The following is a 16,438-nucleotide window of genomic DNA, read 5'->3' on the forward strand; positions in this document are numbered from 1 at the left end:
TAGGAAGGACCCATAAAAGATCTATCAAGGTCAACCACACCACCTCATACGGCGCGACTGTTCCCTGTTCGTTCTACCCCCTTTGCTTCACTCATCGGCAGAAGGCGGATGGGTGCAGTAAGCCATGGCTGCCAACGTCGCAACAGCCAGGGCCGCCTGCTCTTGTTTCGTTCCTGGTTCGGATTAGCTCCCGGCGTCCCGCTGGTTTATCGGGCCTCCTTTGTGGTTTTACCCTTAGTTTCGAGTGAGTAGCTCTCCGCACGAACAGACAGCTCCTAGTCTCACGGTCGCATCAGACTGCGTTGACAGCCGCACCCACTGATCGATCTTCGCGTCCTCGTCTCGCCCATAGATTAGCTGATCCTCAACTCGGCAGTCCACTTTCAACCCTTTAACCTGGGTAACTTTGTACTCGCTGATCTAATCTACTGTTTATACATGCTTATCCACTTCAGCCACCGTTTAAACATTATGTCCACTCTTATATATTTACCTCTATCGAATCCTTACATACCCTACATTACCATCTGTCTCATCTGTTATATACTGTACTGTCCTATATCATCTACTGCATCTTCTGCCATCTTTATGTAATACATGTACCACTAGCCACTTAAACTATGCCACTTTTAGTTTACATACCCTACAGTACTCATCTCATATGATATATCCGTACTCTATACCATCTACTGCATCTTGCCATGCCGTTCTGTACCACCACTCATTCATATATTCTTTATGTACATATTCTTTATCCCTTTACACTTGTGTGTGTGTATAAGGTAGTAGTTGTGGAATTGTTAGGTTAGATTACTTGTTGGTTATTACTGCATCTGGCGGAACTAGAAGCACAAGCATTTCGCTACACTCGCATTAACATCTGCTAACCATGTGTATGTGACTAATAAAATTTATTTGATTTGATTTGATTTGATGTATAGAAGGGCTATATAAATACATTTGATTTGATTTGATTTGTGTCCACATAGATTGGGAGATTGGGAACCTATCTGAGCTAGCTAACGCCAACTTCATAACATTGCCAGGTGGCTAGTAMTATTACATTATATATTAAAAACAATATATATTTAGTATTTTTAAACACGTGCCCCTGATTTCTTTCCCACTTGGTCAGTCTGTAACATGCTTATGTGTCTAGTGACTTTAGGGATGCGTAAAGCTTGATTCATTCCCAGAAATGATTTTTTCTCAAATTCTGGAACAGTAATCTCCAATGGTCAGATTCTGCGTATAGACTGAGAAATATTTGACTTCTGGATTAACAGAGATTACTGGAACAGTAAAGTTTGTGAGAAGCTAGAAGTTAATTATGACCTCATATTAGAATCCCAGCAAAAAACCTGAGAACTTGCACAGTGTAGTCCTCAGGCCTAGTGGACTACTGGGTTTCCCAAACTATGGACATGTGAGTTTTTAATTTCCCTGTATTTAGTCAGTTGTCAGTATATGTCACTCAAAGCACAGAACTCATTCAAATACCATTGATATAGTTGATTTGGGTAGTTTGACATGGATAGTAACATTCTGTGCATGAAATCTGCTCTTCTGGATTACAGAGTTATTGGCCTTTACATGCTTGGCTTATTGCCTTTGTGTTCTCTAGGCAGGGTTTTTTACAGGACATGCAGGAGCAGATGGGGAAACTGACAGACCTCCTAAAGGATGAACGGCGGTCCCACCAGCACAGCTGCCGTGCGGTGAGATATCTAGATAGTTTCTCCAACATGGTCATCTAAAGAGAACCTCTGACTCCTTCTGACTTCATCATGTCTCTGTTTCACAGCTGTTGGACGAAGCAGAGCGGAGAGCTGAGAGAGTTAGGCAGCAGCAACAACAGGAGATTGAGTAGGTACTTTATGCCCCACACAGCTAGCAGAGGTGGCGTCCTTTCATGCTAGACTGTCAAATTGGAATAAGGTCTTTTGACAAAGAGGTGATTCCCAGTCACCACTTCCCGTTGATTTACAGGCAGCTAATGCAGGCCCACAGATCAGAGATCAGTGCTTTGGTGACCCTCCATACCAAGACTCTGGAGGGGGAGAAGGGCTGTGCAGAGGAGAGATGTGGTATTAAACAAGAAACAATGACTTGCGGCAGCCTAACAGTCTAACTAATACTGTATCTCTTCTACCTGTCCCTGTCCCTATCACTCACACCCTTTCTTTGCTCGTCAACCCTCACAGCCCTGCTGGAGAAAGATTATGACTTCCTCAAAAGCTCCTTCCGCACATACAAGGTGAATTAGCCTTGCCACCTGTTGCCAGATGGCACCAGTCAGAACTTGGCGTTTCATATTTTTTCAGTGAAATGTACTGCAAAAAAAGGTAGATTTATTTATTGAAAACTAAAATTTAGTTTTTTCCCTACTGCTCTAGGACAGTATATTTGAGGAGATGCGTAGCAGCTGGCTAAGGAAGGAGAACAGCTGGAAAGAGGAGCAGGAAAGGCATCTCATGGACCAACTGATGCATTGTGAGGTTATTAACAATTGTGCAAAGTAGAGTTATTATACAGCTCCTCAGTTTCAGTGTTGATATTTAGAAATGGTATATTTCTCATCTCTGACAGCACGTGAGCAGCTGAACAAAAGTGAGCAGGAAAAGGATAACCAAAGAAAGGCCTTTGAGGCAGAAATGGCAGAACTCCAGACCAGGTTTGAGGAGGAGATTCAGGTCAGAGGAGGATTGTTGCTACCAATGTTAACCTGAATTTGACTTAAAGGTGGTTCGGACAATGGGATAGTTTACCTCTGAAGTGATTGAGTGTGCGTGGCTTTCTAGGTACTAGCTGGTGAGCTGACAGAGAAGGATGTAACCATCAGTTTGTTGAGAACAGCTTATCACCAGACACAAGAGCAACTGGATATTGTGGTGAGCTACTGATACTCTATGTATCCTCTTCATCCAGAGAAACTGTCACTGAAGTTTCTGTTCAAACCTGCTAGTGATGGCTATCTTGTTGTTGTGACAGACCTGTCGTATGTCAGACTTCGCGAAAAATCCAAGCCAGCTTGGACCAAGACGCATGTCATGCATCACGCAAGAACCAACAGAGCCATAGTGCAACTCATGACCACACCAATACATGTGTGAACATATTTTTTATTCTTCTGTCATAGAATTTGTCTTAAATGTGTTGTATGACATGTGGTGTAAGGAGTACACTGTGATGTATTGAAACAGCAGCAACAACAAAATGATCAATATTGATTGAAAATGTTATTTTGTATTCATTTAGGAAGTCAATGTGCAAGGGAGTAAGAAATAGACCATTTAGAAAAAACACGTGGAAAACATTGCATATTAAGTGCTCTTCGGTTGTTCTTGCTTTTTCTCTACATTTAAAAATACCCTTTTAAAAAATTCCTGAAATGTTCTATTTACAGTTCTTTGGATATATGTATATTGAATTTCATTTTTTATATAAGGTGTAAAAAACAGTTAACATTCAGTTTTGGAAAAACACAGCAGTTTATACTTGAGGATCCCCGAGGTGTGCAGTGTAGACAGGAGTGTGGAGACAGTCTCTCAGTCTAGGGCAGTGCTATTCAAGTACTAGTCTTTTCGCCATTGATTAATATCGTCGGTGAGAGTCCACTCAACTAGTTTCTGAATCAGTCCCTGAATAGATGGGAAAGGTGACGACCATTAAAGAAATCTGCTCTAGTGGTCTCAAGCCAATGCCTGTGGCTCACATAGTCTGGGAGGATGTTCTTTGGGAATGGGAAAGACCACCCTCTTTCTGAGTGAGTATGCAGGCTGGGGCATCTGCTTCTTAATGCCATTTGTCTTCCTGCTGACATCATCATTCACCTTGGTCAGGATGGACAGCAAGTCATACCCACTGGACAGAGAGAGAACAATGAGAGGAAATTAAATATATAATATTTAATATAATATTAAATATTAATTTACCAACAATACCCTCACATCTGTATGTCATATMTCACTGTGTACTGATGGCAGAATCTAACAACAGAGAGACCATATCTCTGAGCACTAACCTGGGCACCAAGTCGATGAGGTTCTGGCACAACGACTGGATGAACCAAGTGCCCTGCCTCTTGTCTCTAAAAGAGGCAAAGTGAGGGACGGTGGCCATGCCCAGAAGYAAGTCAGCATCAGTGGGAATGGAGTCTCTGTGTACCACTGCATCAGTGCAGATAGAGCTGGTGGTAGTAGAGCTTGGTCCTGGGCCATCAGACTGGATGAACACTTGCTTTTGCTCCTTGTTGCCCTGACAGGCCTGGATGAAGAACAGCTTGGGCTTGTCCCTCAGTGAGCTGCACTCCAGTCCAGAGAAGGGCTCTGTGAGCTCCCTGACACTGACCTCCAGCCCGTCCACCCCGTAAACACCTCCCTCTAGGCCGTGGCTCAGAACGCAGCACACCAGGCAGTCCATCTGGCTGTGATCCCGGTTGCGCAGCTCCGCAAGTAGAGACAGTATCTTCTCCCGACTGCAGTCTGGCTCAGTCTGTGTCTCAAAGCCCAGCCACTTAAACACACTCACCAAACTCTCTAAAACACAAACACATACAAGTGGTTGTGGTTTAGCCCTGCTTCTTCAAAAGCAACCAACATACAGGTATTGGAAGTATTTCAGTATAGTAAGTATTACAAGTAAAGATGATCTTACTTTTGTCAATGTGTGTTCCCTCTCTGTCTTTTAACGGTTGAGGGGAATTTCTAAAGTCGTGGTTGTTAATGATCAGACAGAAACCTCTCTTCTTTCCTGTCATAGAATATTCTCCCAGTTCCTACAGAAAGAAAACACATATAGGGCATTCGGAAAATATTCAGACCCCTTGACTTTTTCCACATTTTGTTACGTTACAGCCTTGTTCTAAAATGTATTAAATAAAACTATTTTCTCATCAATCTACACACAAGACCCCATAATGACGAAGCGAAAACAGGGTTTTAGAAATGTTTGCAAATGTATTAAACATAAAAACAAATACCTTATTCACATAAGTATTCAGACCCTTTGCTATGAGACTCGAAAATTGAGTTCAGGTGCATCCTGTTTCCATTTATCATCCTTGAGATGTTTCTACAAATTGATTGGGAGTCCACCTGTGGTAAATTCAATTGATTTTACATGATTTGGAAAGGCACACATCTGTCTATATAGGGTCCCACAGTTGACAGTGCATGTCAGAGCAAAAACCAAGCCATGAGTTCGAAGGAATTGTCCGTAGATCTCTGAGACAGGATTGTGTCGAGGCACTGATCTTGGGAAGGGTACCAAAAKATMTCTGGAACATTGAAGGTCCCCAAGAACACAGTGGCATCCATCATTCTTAAATGGAAGAAGTTTGGAACCACCCAGATTCTTCCTACAGCTGGCCGCCAGGTCAAATTAAGCAATCGGGGGAGAAGGGCCTTGGTCAAGGAGGTGACCAAGAACTCAGACTGGGGCGAAGGTTCACCTTCCAAGTCTCTGAATTTCCTTCAGTGGCCCAGCCAGAGCCTGGACTTGAACCAGATCAAACATCTCTGGAGAGACCTGAAAATAGCTGTGCAGCGACACTCCCCTTCCAACCTGACAGAGCTTGAGAGGATTTGCAGAGAAGAGTGGGAGAAACTCCCCAAATACAGGTGTGCCAAGTTTGTAGCGTCAAACCCAAGAATACTCGAGGCTGTAATCACTTCCAAAGGTGCTTCAACAAAGTACTGGGTAAAGGGTCTGAATACTTATGTAAATGTGATATTTCAGCTTTTTTTATATATATATTTGCAAAACATTAGAAAAAACCGTTTTTGCTTTGTCATTATGGGGTATTGTGTGTAGTTTGATGTGGGGAAAAACACAATTTCATCCATTTTAGAATAAGGCTGTAACGTAACAAAATCTGGAAAAAGTCAAAAGAGGTCTGAATACCTTCCAAAWGCACTGTACGTCATATACAAATCCATAATCCCAGAAACAACTAGTGTACCTAAAATAATCTATACATTACAGTCAGTTTTCAGTAAAAACAGGCACTGACATGACTTTGTCAATGCTCCTTTAAAAAGATAATTATAAGAGAAACCTCTCTTTTGGTGTTTCCTGTCTGAGGATCTGCTGGGCCAAAGTTCTTACTGTCTCCACATGAGGATGTGGATGAAACATGATGATACTCTATGTGAGAGAAGACATGGATCAGGTAAGAATGCATCAATGATACAGCTAACATTAAACAGTGAGGCCAATGAGCCAACAGAGTGAGTAGGAAAGGTAAGAGTCAGCAGGCCCCTTTTGCAGATTGGCATTATACATTCTCAATTGACCTTTAATGGGAGCAGCACAGTTGTCCCCATTGGTACTGAGGAGACTCAGCCCGTGTGAAAGTCCTGCATCCATCGAATATGGGACTCTCCGAGCATCTGTTGTGTGGATAGACCAAGATGACACAAAAAGGTCATGTGAGTTCTGCACTGTTCTCCAAAACAGAGAACAAGGGTAGAGGGCAGCACAGCATGTTRAGTGTGGGACTTACCCAGAGAGGTGTCAGATTGATTCAGAGAGGTTACCTGTGAATGGAAGAAGAGGTAATGACAAGTTACTACACAGACATAAGGGATGGCCATGGCCTCTGATGTAAAGACAGGTGGGGTGTTCCTGTTGATGTATGCTGTATGCTCCAATGCAGCATATACAGCAAATAAGTGTGGCCCCAAAACCTGGACTGAACATTAGACACCTACCTTGGCTGAAGGCTGTGAACTCGAGAAGTAAGTGTGGGGAATGAGAGTCTCGTCAGAATGGTCATACTGTTCAACTAAGACAACAAGAAAATGGAAGGTGAGCATGTTATAACATACTGAAGAAGATTTGACATTAAAAGTACCCACTGGGCACATCGTGTCATTTCAACGTTGAAATTTGGGTAATATTTGGTTGAGGCGTTGATCAATGAGATTTCACCAAGTCAAAAAGACTGCCAGAAATGTGTGGAATTCCCAAAGCTTTATCACTATGCTTTCAACCATCTAAAAGCACAACCAAATTTCAATGGGAAAACAATGTCTGATTTTTGGTCTAGTTGTCATCTAAATGTGTTATCAAAGCAAAACAAAGTTCAAATGGGAATACAATGTCACATATTTTGTATTTACACAACTTGATATGTTATCACTGTGCTTTATCTAATAGCACAACCAAATGACTTGGATTGCAGTTGATATTGCATAATAAGTACATAGTGCAAGCGATCAATGCAGTTCGAGATTCTGCACAGATTATTACAGCAATTGTGAAGTTCTCCACAGACCTATTCATGCTATCTTGAACATGCACGCTTAATGTGATTACATAAGAAGARATTTATAGTTACAGTAACGTCAAAAGGTGGCCATGGATGTGTTACCCATTTTAAGGTTGAATAAATACTGTTACATTAGTTTGTAAGATATTTTTCACTTTCGGCAATTTACTGTATTACAAAATTAATATTGAATTGTGTTTGGTTGACAATTGCAACCAAATATCAACATTTAATGCTTGGATAGTTTCATTAGAGCCACTGGCTTAATCCCATTCTTTAACTTTTTTTGGATTAGTTGGAGATCCAACATCATTTGTTAACTTGTCGACAAGTTAATAGGCTATTGACTGTATTGCAAAAGTGATATTGAATTTTGTTTGATGGTCAACAAATTCCATCTTGTCTACAAATCAATAATGTATATGTTAGATTCACGTCTCCATCTCAACCTATAATCAAAGTTAAAGAATAGGACTAAATCAAATGAAACTTTATTTAAAGTACATTTCAAGTTTGATTTAGCCCTACTCTTTCATTTTGATTTTCGGTTGATGGAGACGTGAATCCAACATATCAATGATTAATTTGTAGACAAAGTGGAATTAAAGCCAGGCTAATTCAGTGGTACAGATGGAGCTATCCAAGCAGGAGAGACATCTCCTTCAAATGTTGATATTACACAAATTAATAATTGATAGGTTGGATTCACATCTCCATCTCAACCACAAATTCAAGTTAAAGAATAGTACTAAATCTAATCTAATCAAACATTAAAAGCACTTTGAATAAAGTTTCATTAGAATTAGTTATACTCTTCAACTTTTTGGTTGAGATGGAGATGTGAATCCAACATATTAATGATTAACTTGAAGATTACACTTGAAATCAACCAAAGCTTGAAACCCTAAGCATATGTATTGTCTATTTTTGTTGTTGAATTCTGGGTTGAATTGAAACAATAGCTGTTGATGACTTTGTTAATGCTATATAGTCCTGAATAGCATCATTGATGATATATGACTGATAACGTATGGTCCCATTTCATTTGCTCTGTTAAACCTACCTATTGGAATGACTTTGATAGCAAAAGTGAATATATTTCGTTTTTAAGAGGTCACTCAAAAATCATTCTCACGATAGCACATTAATAGTAGTCAGTAACAAATATAAAAGCTGGGCTTGGTTAAAACCCTGGATGGGAGACCAAATGAACAGCTGCAGATCTACTCTCTAGTAGGAGGTGATTCAACGTTGATTCAACCAGTTTGTGCCCAGTGGATAGTGACAGCTCCTATCTACCTGATACTTCACAAGAGACAGGCCTCTTTGGAAGCATGGAGGCAGCCTGAAGGAAAACAAATAAAACAGGCATGAGAGTCTGTGAGGATTATACTGTAGTAGCTGATCAAGATATGAACTGAAATGTGTCCATGTGTCCTGGATATCAAGATAATGTAAGAAATAAAAAGGAGTGCTGATGAGAATTGTATGTTACCTGGATTCCTGGATGAGCGTCAGACACAGATCTTGGTCTTAACTGTCCCACCCCTGTCTCTTGAGTTCCTGGTTTTTGATTGAATAGCATAAAACATCTCAGTCATATCCCTGTTCTAAATGATTGACAGGCAAGGGATTGGATTGTTCAGCATATAAGTGATTTACCAGCTAAGGAATTCTGTGTCTTATACTTTTTGATTCTTGTGTTCAACATGGGGCAGACACTTTCAAAAATGCTTTCAAGAGTGTTTAGTTTTATGATGCTCAAAATATCCATTTTCTCCATTTCCAGGAATAATTGCAAGGTAGTCTGAAAGAATGAAGCAAAATGTGTAACGTCAGTTGGTCCATTAAGATAAGCATTCTTTCTAATTATATTGCACTAAATAAAAGGTTACTGCCCTACTCTGGACAACACATATTGAATTTTAGACTGTTCTGACATACTCACCAGGTTGTCCTCCAGTTTTCTACGAGGGAGTTCATTCCACAACAAGAACTTGATCTCCCTCAACTCATCTCTAGTGATGTTCTCTGACAGGTTATACAGCAGCTTTCTGCAGATGGTTAGATACAATGTGTCATTCACTTTTCAGAGAACATCATATTACAGTACAGTATATGAAGTGATCAACTGTATCACAACAAGTGTTTATATTCGTGTCATGAGTGGGTAGTTATCTTTGTCTGTATTCAATTGTGGGGGAAGATGTATGGATTCAGATGTAGTAATCATTTAATTCCCAGCCACTTCCGACAACACTAAGCCTGGGGATGAGGTTATAGTAAATGTGGCCTYTATATTCACCTATAAGGAGAGATGTGTCTACTGGTTGTTGGTAGCTGGTTGTTGAGGCCAAGGCCTCGCATCAAGCTGTGCCTCTGGATGGTGAGTAGTAGGTCAGCAAGCAAGTAAGGTTGATCAGGGGATAACAGTTCTTGGTCCGTCAGAAGAGAGAAGAGTTTACTAGCTGTGGTCACTGAGTTCAGGTCTTTATCCAGTAAATCTTTGCAAAGAAATGCAAGTGCTTGTACTTCTTCACTGCTCAGGGCTTGTTCCACCTGCAACAGCAGCCTTTGGAAATCCATCTCCTGTCGAAATACCAATATGATTGCTATGTTTGATATCTATAAATASATATTGTGAATTTACCATCTCTGTACATGGTATTAATATAATGTCAGTTGAAAATATCAATTAGCCCAGTCCTCTAGTGCAGCAACTTTCAAGGGGATGGGGACCCCTAGTGGCCTCAGTGAATTTTCTAATTTGTTCCAGCATAATTATTTTCTATAATTAKATTTCCAGCCGCATAAAAATCAGAGAGGAAACCATTGCAAAACATTTATATTCTATAGAAGAGCTCATACTTAAAACACTAGAAGATTWTGCTCACATAATTACATAAAACAGTAATATGTCTCTTAAACCGGGTGTACACTACACGTTTTTTGGCCCCGATTTAGCTGTCCCAGAGAAGTTTTTAAYATCGGAGACAAAAATCCCCATGTCGTTGCCTAATCTGGGCGCGCGGCCGTCACGGACGCTGGTTTAATATGAGCGGCTCAGAGACACAATCCGAGGGATACCGATCTTTCAGGAATCCCAGACTTCGAAGATATTTTCAAACGTTTGAGTTTAGCAGCACACAATCTGCAATGTTCTTGTAGTGTGAGATGTGCCCTGACAAGTTTTGAGAACAATGATCAACGACAGCCAATGCAAGCTCGCCAGAGAAGAAAGCAGTGAGATGATGACGTTGTTTCGCATCACCTAGAAGGCGTAGACTCACGAACCGGAGCGTTGACTACTACTAGTATGCGTCTGCACTTTGTACTTGCCTTTAATTAACCAAAGCGTCAAATCGTTACAGCTCTGAAGTGCACAAACAATGTTTTTTGCGAGATAGCGTGGTATCAACAATCCTCACGACCAAGTAAAATATCTTGCAGTGTGTGACCACTGTCTGTGCCACATCGTTTAGTGACATAAAAGACGTCTAATGTGAGAGGCTCAGCGATGTTAGGATTCTGAAAGTCATATAGTGTACACCCGGATTTAGCCCACATTATTATAGACGTAAAGTTGAGAATGAGAAACCATGACAAATCTACATGAATTCACCCATAACAAGCCACACACTCTGTCCAATAAAAAATAACACACTGTCCAAAAAGGCTATACAGTGTATAATACTATTGTTTTACTGTTTAATTAGAACAAATGTCTCACCCAAGAACAAGTTTGGGGAAAGTATACCTGAAGGACGGAGTTGAGCGTTCCTCAGCTAGGAATAATAGTGCGTTCGAAGTGTAAATGTGCGTCCTGATATTTCAAGTCCAAATAGGCCTACCTGTACTTTTGGAGGTAACATAAACTACAGGAATATCAATTTTTTCCAAAGATCCTGTCTTCTTCCCGATAACAACTACAAGTCATTTTATTTCCTTGAAAGTATCGGGAGGTTTCGATACAAGTGGCGAGAAGTCAGTACAGTACTTCGAGCCAATTTCATAGGATACGCCCCGTTTCAATATTTTCAACCAATGGTCTCACCCTCTCCAAATGTTGCAATGTAGCTGTAATTAATACAGATGAGTCACCATAATCCTCACAAACGTACAGTGGCATCCATGCATTGTCATACACACAACATACACTTAGAGAAGTACTCTGAATGTAATATTTTTATTCAACACATCAAAGGTAGAAAAAGTCAATAGGACATATGGACTTGGTTGAATTATAATGCGTGGTTAAAGAATAGATCTACTCTTGATCCCCCTGGTACGAATGATGTGATTTAAAATGCCTGGTCCAAAGTGCTGAACCTGGATCTTTAGCCATCCCTGAGATGACTCCTTCAGTTTGGAGACGTTCGTCTGTGAGTCCTGAACAAAAGATTCTGCAAGATAAAGTCAGAAAAAACGATTCATTACTAGTGGTGAATATGTTTCATTCAGAGATTTAAGCATGGTAATGGGTACAGATAAGATCCCATCGTCTCATAATAATTATCTTTTAACAATGACTTGCAATTTACTAATCAATGATATGTACAGCAACACACAACATAGCAGTTATTATCTCACAACACACATTTATAGGCTACTTCTGTGTTATAATTATGGCACCAGATCAGCCTTGATATCAGTTGCAATAGAACATGTATCCTGTACACACAGACAGAGCCTAACTCGGCTCCTTAACAAGTATCCATGCCCAAACTGTAAACTGGAGAGAAAAGTGTCAGAGACAGGTACTTACTGTCAGTGACGAGTGAGCGCATTGCAGTGATCTGCTCATGGGGCCAAGTTAGCTGCCGCCTCCCCAGCCCATGGGTCCGGGACAGGACACAATCCACATAGATGTCCCAGAAGACCTGGGCCAGGTCCCAGAATAGAGCACTGTGCTTCCTGTTGTCTGACGACTTGAGGAACACCATCAGATCCCAGAAGGCAGGCACGGTGTCAGCGATCCTCGGGGAGCGCATCTCCAGCAGGAGTTCTGAGGAGGAGGTCCAGCACTGTGATGCCCTGCTCAGAGTCAGGGGGTCCACCTGTCCTGGCTTCTGACCTTGGAGAGGTACCACACATACACAGCCCATGAGCAGCACTGTAGCCAGATACATGTTGAGGATTGTAGTATCCATCTGCGTTGAGACAGAATGTAAGTGTTAGTAAAACATGAATGACATCAATCAAACATAATGTTATCACTGCATTCTGTTTTCAGAATGGATATTTGAATTAGGCTATTGTTAAAGATAGCCCATAGGAATTTACACGTTCTCAGAATAAACTTTTCCCTTGAAATGGTAAAGATTAAAACATAGTTATGTTTCCATAAAATCCAAATAAAGTAATATGTTCCGAACAAATATCAGGCATTCTATTTTGAATTATGATTTTTAAAATAAATAACATGCCAAATATTGATGAAGAATAGGCATATAACTGTTGTGTGAGGAAATATCATAAAAGTGAAAGGCCTACTAAGCTTTTATTTTAAACTGCTTTATTTCGAATAAAGTACATTTTGCAAGATTAACCTGGCAACAAATATTTCTTAAACAAAACGTTCTAATTTCAGGTTTTTATTAAATATACACGAAAAAGCTCATAAAATACAWCAGGTGCAAAACAGGGACTTACCTTTTGTAGAGTGATGTAGTTTGTGCAGCCCTCGATGTTTAGATGCGCATCTGTTTGCTCTCAAATACAGTACGTCAGTCTATCTAAGGGGGACGGCCAAATAGTTTATTAGCTTTCCAATGGAAGTGATTGAACACTGTCTGACTGTCACATGCTGATTTCTATTGGACGGATTCATCATTTGCATAAAATGTGAATTGAAATGTACATTGTTACACATCATTCTTCAGGAATTTTACACTGGAGGGAGGGTTCTTTCATTTCCACAGAGGCTATAACCTAGACCTTCCTCTTTGGCAGTGCATCAATCTGTTCCTTTGTTTTTAAATCGCCTATACAAAAACATAATAAATAAAAACTAAATATTTCATTAATATATTAATAAACCATCTGAATAAACTTTGTTAAGAACTGAAAAGGTGGTTTTATGAACAACCTTGGATTAGGCCTCTGGTCTGTGGTTAAAGCTTGTATTAACAAAACAACAGGAATTGTGACTAAACCTTTCAGAGATATTATATTACATATTTCTTGGTAAGAAAGCAAGTCCGGGAGTAAGCAAGTAAACACGTTCATGAAACAGGCTATTTGGTTGATTACTTTCTGTTGCATGTTTTAATCATGATACATGTTTACTGAGTAGGTCATAGGTTAGTAAAAACTGACCCGATTTATAATGCAACAATTGGTTGTTTTTACCCAACATTTTTTTTTTTTTTTGGGGGGGGGGATCTCCTCTATTTGCAACCTTGTGCAAAGAACCGTTACTTTATTCAGATATCAGAATTTCTTACAGAACTTCTAGGATAATTTGCATATCCTAAATCACATCTCAGGGATAACTACAATTTCAAGCAGTTCGGGTATAACCATATTCCTGAGTGAATGAGTCAGACTGCTGCACAGCCATGAGTACAGCCCAGTTTCATTCAAGCTGAAGAGTCACTGAAAGGAAGACAGCAGGAGATCTGACTCTGGGTCAACTTGGAAAGTCCTTATTTCCGGTTCCAGTGCAGACGAAACACACGGGAGTACTGGTGTGCTACATAAGCAGTGTGCCGATGCTTTTAGTGAAATGCCACATGCATGCGTGATCTGGGAGTTAATTGCAGCCTTAGTGAGAAGCCATAGATAAGTGGGCTGCAGTGGGCTACCACCAAGTCATTCATCCTTCTAATGACGCATTAAGAGAGGTTTTATGATGGAAGTTCCACCTTTTCTCTCTTTGGTGTTTTGACTGGATAAGACACTAGAATGGTCTTTCAATTAAAGGAAGCAATCACCTCAGTAAAATTGGGAATATTAAAGTTCAAATCATAATGTTAGAGTGATTATAGGCAGGAAGTTTAGGAATCATTATTCATTAGATGGTATAAACATTTGGAAAGGTTTTGTTACACTGTACATATGTGACAAAAGCTACAACACTTTGGAGGACTTTATTTAGTTTGAGTTTGAGCTGCACTTCCTGGCTGATGACTCGGTCTCTTCATGACACACTACCTACATGTTTATAATACGCTCAAAGTTCATATCACACACGTCTGAGAACAGGAGGTGGTCAGTATCACATGATGGATTTATATACAGACTCAAGCACAGTACAACATGCTCTAACCTCGTATTCATTCTCTACTACACTTTTATAGCTTGACTGCATTATTTAAAGGCCCAATGCATCTGTTTTTATCTCAATATCAAATCGTTTCTGGGTAACAATTAAGTACCTTACTGTTATTAAAAAAATTGAAATTGTCACGACTTCCGCCGAAGTTGGTGCCTCTCCTTGTTCGGGCGGCGTTCGGCGGTCGACGTCATCGGCTTTCTAGCCGCCACCGATCTACGTTCCTTTTTCCATTTGTTTTGTCTTGATTGTACACACCTGGTTTCCATTACGTTATAATTTATTCCAAATTTAACCCTCTGGCTCCCACATAGTTTTGTGCGTGTTTGTTCTTTGTTAAGTAGTCGCTCTTTTGTGTCGAGCTGTAATATTTTTCCCTGTATGGAATTTGTTTGTGATTTTCKGAGTAAAGTACGTTTTTACTCAGTTCTGTGTCCTGCGCCTGACTCCGTCCTATCCGCTGCACACTGACACTTGATAGAAATGGTCAAAATGAAAAATAATTGCTTCTTAGCTAAGAGCAATTTCTCAAGCAATAATTGTGCTGGGACTGTCTGGGAGTGGTCTGAGTGAGGGGCCTAATTGGACGAGCTTAGTGGGGGGGATATGTAACCTAAAAACTAGCTGTTATTAGCAGAGAGGTTTGAAACTCTCTTTGTTATTGATCTAATAAATTATACCGCCTGMTGATGTCGCCAGGCAGGCCAAAACTCCATCCCACCAAATCAGGCTTACATTTCTGCCGGTCTTTTCAAACAGCTCTTACACTAAAACAACATTATCATAATTTTCCCAATTTAACATTTTTATTCCCAACCTCATAGTGTGGAAATACACTGCTCAAAAAAAGGGAACAATAAAATAACACATCCTAGATCTGAATGAATGAAATATTCTTATTAAATACTTTTTTCTTTACATAGTTAAATGTGCTGACAACAAAATGATCAATGGAAATCAAATTTATCAACCCATGGAGGTCTGGATTTGGAGTCACACTCAAAATTAAAGTGGAAAACCACACTACAGGCTGATCCAACTTTGATGTAATGTCCTTAAAACAAGTCAAAATGAGGCTCAGTAGTGTGTGTGGCCTCCACGTGCCTGTATAACCTCCCTACAACGCCTGGGCATGCTCCTGATGAYGTGGCGGATGGTCTCCTGAGGGATCTCCTCCCAGACCTGGACTAAAGCATCCGCCAACTCCTGGACAGTCTGTGGTTGCAAACTGGTGGATGAGCGAGACATGATGTCCCAGATGTGCTCAATTGGATTCAGGTCTGGGGAACGGGCGTGCCAGTCCATAGCATCAATGCCTTCCTCTTGCAGGAACTGCTGACACACTCCAGCCACATGAGTCTAGCATTGTCTTGCATTAGGAGGAACCCAGGGCCAACCGCACCAGCATATGGTCTCACAAGGGGTCTGAGGATCTCATCTCGTACCTAATGGCAGTCAGGCTACCTCTGCGAGGCACATGGAGGGCTGTGCGGCCCCCCAAAGAAATGCCACCCCACACCATGACTGACCACCGCCAAACCGGTCATGCTGGAGGATGTTGCAGGCAGCAGAACGTTCTCCACGGCGTCTCCAGACTCTGTCACGTCTGTCACGTGCTCAGTGTGAACCTGCTTTCATCTGTGAAGAGCACAGGCGCCAGTGGCGAAATGCCAATCTTGGTGTTCTCTGGCAAATGCAAACGTCCTGCACGGTTTGGCTGTAAGCACAACCTCCACCTGTGGAACGTCGGGCCCTCATACCACCCTCATGGAGTCTGTTTCTGACCGTTTGAGCAGACACATGCACATTTGTGGCCTGCTGGAGGTCATTTTGCAGGGCTCTGGCAGTGCTCCTCCTGCTCCTCCTTGCACAAAGGCGGAGGTAGGGGT

General features: G+C 40.9%; 3 protein-coding genes across 5 annotated transcripts; 1 reads left to right on the plus strand and 2 right to left on the minus strand.

The window, feature by feature from the left end:
- The first annotated feature begins 1,232 nt into the window (after positions 1–1,232).
- flacc1 (flagellum associated containing coiled-coil domains 1) lies at positions 1,233–3,385 on the plus strand. The gene is made up of 7 exons (XM_070447520.1): positions 1,233–1,718; positions 1,805–2,087; positions 2,205–2,257; positions 2,397–2,493; positions 2,590–2,693; positions 2,802–2,891; positions 2,992–3,385. The coding sequence occupies exons 2-7, from the start codon at positions 1,913–1,915 to the stop codon at positions 3,079–3,081; spliced, it is 609 nt and encodes a 202-aa protein (XP_070303621.1). The 5' UTR covers positions 1,233–1,718; positions 1,805–1,912; the 3' UTR covers positions 3,082–3,385.
- Positions 3,105–11,256, minus strand: LOC111975582 (caspase-8). Of its 3 annotated transcripts, none has more exons than XM_024003975.1 (13): positions 11,125–11,256; positions 9,579–9,862; positions 9,222–9,327; positions 8,936–9,080; positions 8,769–8,836; positions 8,573–8,618; positions 6,714–6,787; positions 6,506–6,539; positions 6,297–6,392; positions 6,059–6,147; positions 4,657–4,777; positions 4,025–4,538; positions 3,105–3,864 (listed from the first exon to the last, which is right to left on the minus strand). In XM_024003975.1, the coding sequence occupies exons 1-13, from the start codon at positions 11,143–11,145 to the stop codon at positions 3,693–3,695; spliced, it is 1,770 nt and encodes a 589-aa protein (XP_023859743.1). In that variant the 5' UTR covers positions 11,146–11,256; the 3' UTR covers positions 3,105–3,692. The 3 variants fall into 3 exon arrangements, with proteins under 3 accessions (XP_023859743.1, XP_023859750.1, XP_023859759.1); XM_024003982.1 differs by having other exon boundaries at positions 11,031–11,256; XM_024003991.2 differs by having other exon boundaries at positions 11,004–11,254.
- A 261-nt stretch (positions 11,257–11,517) lies between these two features.
- LOC139028535 (protein FAM237A-like) lies at positions 11,518–12,423 on the minus strand. The gene is made up of 2 exons (XM_070446210.1): positions 12,039–12,423; positions 11,518–11,676 (listed from the first exon to the last, which is right to left on the minus strand). Exons 1-2 carry the CDS (start codon positions 12,421–12,423, stop codon positions 11,528–11,530), a joined length of 534 nt encoding a protein of 177 aa, XP_070302311.1. The 3' UTR covers positions 11,518–11,527.
- Positions 12,424–16,438: the final 4,015 nt, after the last annotated feature.

The sequence above is a fragment of the Salvelinus sp. IW2-2015 genome, linkage group LG2, assembly GCF_002910315.2.
Source record: "Salvelinus sp. IW2-2015 linkage group LG2, ASM291031v2, whole genome shotgun sequence".
NCBI classification, from domain to species: domain Eukaryota; kingdom Metazoa; phylum Chordata; class Actinopteri; order Salmoniformes; family Salmonidae; genus Salvelinus; species Salvelinus sp. IW2-2015.